At 37.5% G+C, this 9,602-nt stretch overlaps 1 protein-coding gene across 18 annotated transcripts in view; it reads left to right on the top strand.

Moving 5' to 3' along the window:
• Nucleotides 1-9,602, top strand: part of rdgA (retinal degeneration A) — a 198,072-nt gene that overhangs the window by 170,595 nt on the left and 17,875 nt on the right. For 16 of the 18 annotated variants that reach the window (XR_011236835.1, XR_004673654.2, XR_011236834.1 and 13 more), the window contains 7 exons: nucleotides 26-115; nucleotides 243-372; nucleotides 474-780; nucleotides 5,932-6,100; nucleotides 6,371-6,587; nucleotides 6,726-6,918; nucleotides 7,891-7,993. Coding sequence is in view for 14 of the 18 variants with exons in the window: in XM_069499091.1 (XP_069355192.1) it covers nucleotides 26-115; nucleotides 243-372; nucleotides 474-780; nucleotides 5,932-6,100; nucleotides 6,371-6,587; nucleotides 6,726-6,918; nucleotides 7,891-7,993 (1,209 nt within the window). In the remaining 4 variants the exon portion in view is untranslated. The remainder of the gene's footprint in view (nucleotides 1-25; nucleotides 116-242; nucleotides 373-473; nucleotides 781-5,931; nucleotides 6,101-6,370; nucleotides 6,588-6,725; nucleotides 6,919-7,890; nucleotides 7,994-9,602) is intronic. The other 2 variants (XM_069499085.1, XM_069499093.1) reach the window with 1 other exon arrangement.

Raw genomic sequence — 9,602 nt, 5'->3', positions numbered from 1 at the left:
GCATGGTTGTTTTGTTGTGTGACAGTCATTCCGGCGCCGTTGCTGTGGTTGGTGCCTAGCACCTCAAAGATCTGTAGACAAGGCTATTGAATTACATGACGAAATAGGAAATCGTGTGCGTATATTCTGTAGTGCTAACGCTTAAATGCTGATGTTTTGTTTTGCCACATTGCTTTTTAAAAATATTTTTATTCCACTGTTTATGCAAAATATCCTTTCTAAAGATTCTGTTTTATTTACAGTCACTCCAAGCAAAACTATCATTTAGTTCTAAAGAAATCGTTGCACTGAGTTGTTCCTGGTGTAAGGATGCCTATCATAACAAAGAAAGCTGCTTTAATTTACAAAGGATAGGAGAAGAGTGTTCATTAGGTATGCCATAACTTCTTTTGATAGGTATCTCTCATTTTATTATTTAAATTTTAACTTTTAAACACAATTTAAACATTATTAAACCCGTCACTCTTCCTTAGGTACGCAATGCAATATAATCGTCCCGCCGTCGTGGATAGTTAAACTCCCGAAAAGGGGTAGCTTTAAGTCTTCATTAAGAAAATCTCCAAAAAAGAAGAATACAGCGAAGAAAAAAGGAAAGGATTCTAAAAGCGAACAAAAGACTTTCGCAATAAAACCAATTCCAACTGCCAACGTGAAGCCGGTGCTGGTTTTTATTAACCCGAAGAGTGGAGGCAATCAAGGGGCAAAACTATTGCAGAAATTCCAATGGCTGCTCAACCCGAGACAGGTGTTCGATCTTACCCAGGGTGGACCAGGACCCGGGTAAATATTCACAATTCTTTTGTTTTTAAGGTTTCAACAATTTCAAATAACGGGTCCTGTATTATACGATATTATTTCCGTATTTTCTTCTAAATATTTCCAAAATTTTGCACGATGAAATATTTATATTGTGTTATTAGGTATAAATAGTTCAAAATGCATAATTTAGTTCAAGTTATATCTTCATTGAGATGGTAGTATTGAAGTAGATTGAAGCAATATGACTAATAAGTCAGTCCAGTCGTGACACCATGCCTGTTTGCTTTCCTTTTGTCTATTGAACTATTAACTTACCTAATGTGTTAATCTGCTAATTCAACACATAGCTATCACGATTAGACCTCGCCAACAAAACCAGCATACTAATAATGGTTATGATGAAGTACTTAATTTGGGAGTATTTTAATTTTAATAATACATTTTAATTTTTAAAAAACTATTTTATATACTAGCTTTTTGTAATTTTTATGACAGTGTTTTTACCTACCCGTAGCGCGTCTACGCAACGATCACTACCGTACCGTACTGTACCGTCTACGTTTCTACATCATAATATCTACGTATCTCTATCATGATTTAAACGCCTACCTATAGTACACGACAGGTTGAAATGACAATCGGGGGGAACGCCCAGCACACCCGCACAGCCCCCGCGCTAACCCCGATTGCCATATCAACCTGTCGCGGACTGTTATAATATCACAAATTCACTAAAATATCGAAACATTTTACAAACTCTGAAATCTAGAATATGTATTGCAGTTTTCATTGGTACTTTTTTTCACGCCAGAAGATACTAGTACAATTTGAAACCCTAAATAGGATAGGTAGTAAAAATAAAGCAGTGAACAGTATTTCAAAGAATTAAAAGCAATGCTTGAAATTATTAACAACTAGCTTATGCTCGCGACTTCGTTCGCGTGGACTACACAAATTTCAAACCCCTATATTATCCCCTCAAGGGTTGAATTTTCGACAATCCTTTCTTAGCGGATGCCTACGTCATAATAGCTATCTGCATGCCAAATTTTAGCCCGATCTGTCCAGTAGTTTGAGCTGTGCGTTGATAGATCAGTCAGTCAGTCAATCCTTATATATATTTAGATAGACTAAATAAGTTAAATTCTATTTTTTTAAGGAATTATTTTAAAATATTAACAATTGATCAATGTGCGTGACGTGTGCGTGTTAGCCGGTTATGAAAGCGTTTCTATATTCATTTTTACCAGAACGATATGAAATTTTTATTCGCTTAACAACGTTTTAACTCTCGAGGGAGAAACATTTTATTATTCATTCGCGTATCGTGTATACTGTATTATTAACACAACTGTTACAATGTTACCGTTTTTTAAATGTAAAAAAATAAAACTTAACTGTAGTAACAGGCGAATAATAAAACCATAGGTTGAAGATAAATTTTAATATTTTGGTTGTACAAATTCGTACATACATGTCTTTTTATTAATTTGACGCATTAATGTAACTTTTTAGGGTTCCATACTGCAAAATGAAAAAGGAACCCTTATAAAGCTTTTTCATTATGATACCCCACTTGGTATAGTTTGAAAATTGAAAATACTAAATATTATTTGTTCATGAACACTTGCCAAATTTCATGATTCTAGGTCAACGGGAAGTACCCTATAAGTTTTCTTGACGGACGGACATACAGACAGACAACGAAGTGATCCTGTAAGGGTTCCCTTTTCCATTTGAGGTAAAGAAACCTAAAAACCAAATCCACGTGAACAAAAGCTATTACTATCACATAAAATAAGCCTAAAATTATCCAAAATGCATACCCCATATACCTAAATACTCGTTCCAGAAAAATGGAGGTAGACAGTGCATAGAAACTTAATTCGAAAAGCAGTCGCTGTATGCTTATTGTGTACGTTTTACTACGCTTTAACAATGACGTTTCAAGGCAGCTAATACTCACGAGGGAGCTTTGCCGTTAAAATATTCCCGCTTTCAACTGGCGTAAAGAGAATTAGGTACCACAAAGTACAACATTATTCACTTGCGAACTTGGATTGCGTCATTAATACTTCTTTATGAAAAAGGTAAGAGAATTTAAAGTTCGCTTAAGTAGACATAAAAATGCAAAGTTAAACTGTTAAGACATACGTTTGAGCTTTTATTAATTTACAAAAAAATTCTTAACAAACTTATGAGAAAATAATACTGATTTTTATTTAATCTCCATTTAAGGAGAATATTACTCATTTAACATGTCTAATATTCTTTATTTAAAAAAAATCTTAGTATTTGGAACAAAACTATTTTTCTACTAAGTATAATAACCAACTTTTAATTCCGTATAGCTTGTTACGGTGTTGGTTAAATTCAATTTTTAGTACTGGTAGTAAGTCTTGGTAACAATTTTATTATATTTCACTCTAGGGACCCATTCGGGTTGCAATTAGATAAATAAATAGTTACATACAATTATTTCCAACAAAACATAGTAGCCTGCAGTAGGCATTGAAGAAATTTTGTAATTTTGACTGGTATTCTATGTTGATACTATTCAAAAAGTTGGATGAAATAGGTAAGCAGATACTCCAATTCAAGTTTCATTCGCCATCGCAAAATCCAGCTTAAAATGGTTCAGATCTAAATTTCCAAGGATGAATCTTTTCAGAGGTATTTATTCTAAAGGAGAAATCAGAAAGATCATTTGACTGAATAAATGGAAATTGAGAGGCAATTACCGTGCTCAAATATCTCAATGAAGTTATGAATAAAACATAAATGGGTCGAAATAGAGAACGGAGAACACATAATAGAACTTCCGTATTATCCATACTAATATTATAAATGCGAAAGTGTGTCTGTCTGTCTGGCTGGCTGCTAGCTTTTCACGACCCAACAGTTTAACCGATTTTGATGAAATTTGGTATAGAGGAGGCTTACATCCCGGGGAAGGACATAGACTGTTATCCCGGAAAATCAAAGAGTTCCCACGGGATTTTAAAAAACCTTAATCCACGCGGACGAAGTCGCGGGCATCCCCTAGTGTGCTATAACAAAACGTAACATTATTAATTTTATTCGTAAAATACCTCATAGTAATGGTGCAAATCTAGGAAGCTTCAATGTTAGCAATTAATTATTACATAGACAAATTCAGATTGCGTTTTGTTTTAAATATTTTTAGAGATTGCGCAAAAGCGGCTCAGAAAAAAATACCAAGTTTTCCAGTCTAGTTACAATTCAAATAAGAAACTTTATTAACTTAACTGCACTCATAACAAGATCATAAACATACGAAGTAACTTATTATAAACTTAAACTTAGATGAGATAATAATTTGAGAAGTTTTAGGACCGTAGTAAAATGAGTAGTTACTGTAGTCTGCAGCAGTGTATACTTTTAATTGCATATCCGCGAAAGTTCCTCGGGGAGACATAAATTTTTCATTAACCATGCTCCAATTATACTGTGATTATAAATTTTTTTAAATTACAGTTGCATGGAAGCAATCTAGAGCTTTGCATTTAACTGTCCACGTACAACATGGTGATAGTGATTTGTTACGCATCTCCATCACGCCCCCTTTCCATCACGCTGGCCCAGTGCGGATTAGCAGACTTCACATACCTTTCAGAATATTATGGAGAACTCTTAGGCATGCAAGTGTCCTCGCGACGTTTTCCGGCACAGTTAAAGCAAGTTATATTGAATTGCTTTAAACGCTCATAACTGTGAAAAGTATCAGATGCGTGCCTGGGATCGAATCAATGACCTCCGGGCCGACGTCTTAACTTTTGAGCTATCACCGCTTTTTAATGAATTTGCATAAAATACTGTACTTACATATTTTTGTATGTGCTATAGGTAGTATTAGTAAAATCTTGCCTTTTGAAACAGCTACGTTTTTTGCCCATTTCTCTCTTTAGAACCTGCTGTCCGAACCGGTGGTTAAGAGGATTTATACCTACCCCCTGAGCCATTTTAGCTCATATTTGAGCAATTTTGATCCCTTATATTTTGTTAACCCCTGCAATTACTTAAAACCTTATTTAAATATTACATTGTAGAATATTTTCTGTTTTTTCATGAGAGCCATAAGTTGGCCTGTAACTCTGTATAAAATAAAATACATTTTTTTTAATTCAACAGAAATTATTCAAAAAAAATTGAGTAGGTAGATGACGACACGTTTTTGATGTCAATTTTCTTGCGAAGAAAACGAAAGCCGGAAGGACTTACCATATTTTAGCAGTGCGCACTTATTAGAAACGAGGAATTGAATCGCCTCGCACGAGTCCGAGGAATTTCGACTATGCAGGATGTAGGGGTGCAGACCTGTACGATGCCGCGCGGTTCGACAGTAAAATATATATAACGGGGAATTAGACCAAATAGTTCCTTTGCACACTCTCCGAAATAAATCCAATAGAATATCGACAGACAGGCAATTTTTAGTGATCTCTACAAATTGCAATCAAAAAATTCACATTGTAACTTTTCTCTTAAATAGTTCAACAGTTACTCTATTCCAGGGAGTACAAAACCTACCTAAGTAAAACACAATAATAAATAGTTGTCTGGAAAGTCGAGACAGCTAACTAAATACTTGTCGAGTTTGTGTATTCAAGGATTTGAGCAAGTATGCATGAGCGGCACACCTTGTGTTGACAAAAATATGCTCAAGTTGTGTGGGTGACAGGAACTTTAACGATCTTGTTTTGTGCCGGTATGCTTGTACGTGCTTTTATGAATTTAGCTTTACCTTCGGCGTTGACCACGTGAATTCATATTTTGGCTTAGATTACATTACGTAACATTAGCTTGTACCTTTACGAACATTAAAGCGCGGTTTCTAGAGGTGATGAGTAGCAGAGATGTTGCATAGACGTGACACCAAAACAAATTATGGCCTTTGTAGACTAAGCTTGGGGATACTAGATACGCACGCCATGAATGCGCCTCGACCCTATACTTTTTGAGACATACCTCCTAGTAAAACCCAAAACAAGTAGTACATGCTGGTTTGCGCAGGATATACCTACACTAAAAGCCCTTATGAGATCTGTTTTGTACAATGTACAGACATACGCGTCGTGTTCAGATTGGGCTGCTTGTTTTGCGCCCACTTATAGGCTCTATACCATGGGTAAAGTATTTTTTTTTTTTCAGATTAGAAATGTTTCGCAAAGTACACAATTTGCGCGTGCTGGCGTGTGGTGGCGACGGAACAGTGGGCTGGGTGTTAAGCGTCCTCGACCGCATCGGGTCTCGCCCAGCTGTGGGCGTGCTGCCTCTGGGAACCGGCAACGACCTGGCCAGGGCGCTAGGTTGGGGCGGGGTAAGGCCTTAATCATTGTAGTTAAATGTAGTGCTCGTAGAGACTAAATTTAAGTTTCTAGATTTAGAGAAACACACAAAGGCCGGGACGTAGTTTGGGCAGTTCGGGAAGGAACTGAAAGTTCACTGAAGTTTCAGTTCCTTCCCGGGTAAGTTCGGGAACACGTTTTATATAAAATATAACTTTTACTATATCCTGACGTGTGTTTTCACTTCAAACAATCGTCGCGCAATGTGCGTTTTTCAGGTTTCATGATTTTTGTATTTTAAGGGATATGAAGATGAGCCTATATCAAAAATCCTGGCTCATATCGGCGAGAGCGACACCGTGCTCCTGGACCGCTGGCAGCTGAAGGTGGAGCCTAACGAGGCAGCATCGGGTGAAGACACTAGTAATGCTAAGCCAGAGTTGCCTCTCAATGTCGTCAACAATTACTTCTCCTTCGGCGTCGACGCGCATATCGCTCTCGAATTCCATGAAGCCAGAGGTAGGTCGTAATTTTTTTTAATTCTTTTAATTTGGACAGAAACAGAAAACGTGATATCTAGGGTTCATTCATGATATATAGGGGTAGGTGAATAAACTATGCTAATGTTTGGTTTATCTCCTAATGTTGTTGTTTTAGAGGCCCATCCCGAAAAGTTTAACTCCCGCATTAGAAACAAGCTGTTTTACGGCACAGCTGGCGGCAAAGATCTCATGCAGCGCAAGTGGAAGGGCCTGGCGGAATTCGTCACAATGGAGTGTGATGGGAAGGATTTTACGCCTGTGCTTCGGGAACATAAAGTGCACGCAATTGTATTTCTAAACATTCCAAGGTACCTAATTCTTGCAACAAAAAATTATACCTACCTGTAGTACGCGACAGGTGTAAAGGAGCCGCACTTGGCACTCGCGTCGCAAGAGCAAAGCCCAACCACACCACACATGAAAATGCAAATGACGTCCGTGACCCGAATCACTGAGCCCATGTATCTTTTTTTATTTATCGAAAAGTGCATGGCTGTAATCACTAGCAGTTAAGTATCATTGCAGCCCAGTTGGAGAACGCTTGCTCCGAAGATGCCTATTCACTTTTGTTTGGAGATACTAAGTTACTTACTTTAACGTATAAGTGAAGGGGAATACAAAAGGCTTTCAGCTTCTTTAGTTATAAATATCAAAAACGAGGAAGCAAATTCTACATACGTGTCCTTGGAATTTGTGCAAATAATGAAAGCCTGGTTGTAATATTAGCATGTTTCGCATATTTTGTCAGGGCGTGCCCTGCGTCTAGTACTGTAGACGTTATTTCCATTTTCATTACTGAAAAGTACGTTGCGTTCTTGCGAATCCAGCGGACAATTGGCATGCGAGTCACGCTAAATGTGTGACCAGTACAATAGCAGAGAGCAATCTAATTTTCTTTTATGTCTAACAATAATGGTGTGGGTAGGTACCTAGCTACGTAAGTTTCCTGATAGCGCATACAAAGTTACACACTTGTAAATATTTAACTTTCTTTTTCTTTGTAAGTGCATTATCCGTAAAGTTTGCACTTGGATCCTAAACGTATCGCCGACAAGTATTTTGAGTAAACAAATAGTTTACCTACCTAGTGTTTGCAAATGAAGAAGCCGGAACAAATTGACTAGGTACCTAAATTCATGACTGCACTTAGCGTCTGGTACCTATACACCGCACGATACTTTGATTTTTAAAAACCTATTTAAATCCACGCGAAGTCGCAAGCATCTTGTCTTGTCATAATTATTTACTTTTATATATGTATATCTACTATATTTTTATAGCTATGGGGGTGGAACTCACCCTTGGAACAAGTCGGGAGGAACTTCCGAGCCCTCGACTGAAGATGGTCTGATAGAAGTTGTAGGATTGACCACTTATCAACTAGTAAGTTATAATTTTATCAATCGTAGTTATTTTGAACTGATAATAGTATAGTGGTCGGTACGGAATGATTATTATAATATTTTATTGCAAGATAAGCTTGCGCTTGACAGCAATCATCTGTATTCCGTACATAATTATATTATATTATATTCTCCTTATAACTATATTATAAGGAGAATAGTTTTGTTTGGAATCGATAAACTCTGAAACTAATGAACCGATTTTATAATTTTTTCACGATTAGAAAGCTACTTTTTTTCAGAAGTAACATATATTGCTTAAAAACCGCCCAAGTGTGAGAGACAGGCTCGTGCACCGAGGGTTCCGTACTGCAGACAAACTCAACAAATTAAATTGAATCGAAACATTGAATTATTATGTACCTACGTAGGTAATAAGTAGGTACCTACTGATTTGATTCAGCTCAGCTGTGTTGCGTCTCTTTGGACGCGTGTTAAAATAATGGGTACAAATTAATGCTATTTGATTCGCTCGACTAAGTGCTAAAGGATGTCGCGTGATATACATATGTATATTACGCGACAGGTCCAGATGGCTATCGGGGTAGGGACGCCCCGCACACCCGCACAGTCCCCGCACTAACCCGGTGTGGGATAGCGCGGGTGACGTGCGGGTGTATGTGGCGTTCCCCAGCCTCATACCCCGATAGCCACCTGAACCTGTCGCATAATATAGGTATACTATGAAACCTAGCACTGAAATAGAGCACGAAAATCCCTGTAGGTATAGCGATCGGCGTAATCCTATCGCAGGGCCCATTTCTGCAAACTCTAAACACGGCCGCCGGTATCGTATACCTAGGTCCTAGATGATACTATTCGCATTCCCATTAAACTCCATAATGCTGTTGCAACATGCACTATCCAGACCAGTACTAATACATTTATGTCGTAACATCTATTTGTGTGCTCTATCATTAGATTAAGTTGTTTCCGCTTCCAATGTAATACAGGGTAATACTTAATATACATAGGTAGGTACGGAGTAAAAAGAAAGATAATAATAATCTGCTGTTCTGCGGATTCAAATGATGCTAATAAAATATCTAAAATACTAATCCAAACTATATTATCAGTAGGCCTTCCAAACTATCAGTAGGCCTTATTATAAATGCGAAAGTGTGTTTGTTTGTTGGTTTATTGGTTTGTCCTTCAATCACGTTGCAACGATACAACGGATTGACGTGATTTTTTGCATGGGTATAGATAAAAACCTGGAGAGTGACATAGGTTTTTTATCCCGGAAAATCAAAGAGTTCCCACGGGATTTTTATAAAACCTAATTCCACGCGGATGAAGTCGCGGGCATCAGCTAGTAATATTATAAATTCGAATGTGTGTCCGTCTGTCTGCTAGCATTTAGCCGATATTGATGAAATACGGTACAGAGATATTGCATCCCGGACGGAAACGACGGCTACTTTTGGTCCCGAAAAATTAAAGAACCTAAAAAACCTAAATCCAACTGGATAAAGTTCCAGGCATCATTTGTTGGTACAGGGATAGCTGGTAGCTGGGTAGCATCCTGGACTAATTTCTATCCCAGAAAATCAAAGATCTTTCAAGATCTTGACTTCAGTCAAGGGCAT

The sequence above is a fragment of the Maniola hyperantus genome, chromosome 6, assembly GCF_902806685.2.
Source record: "Maniola hyperantus chromosome 6, iAphHyp1.2, whole genome shotgun sequence".
NCBI lineage: Eukaryota > Metazoa > Arthropoda > Insecta > Lepidoptera > Nymphalidae > Maniola > Maniola hyperantus.
Note: the sequence above shows the minus strand (reverse complement) of the source record. Positions and strands in the feature narration are given on the sequence as shown.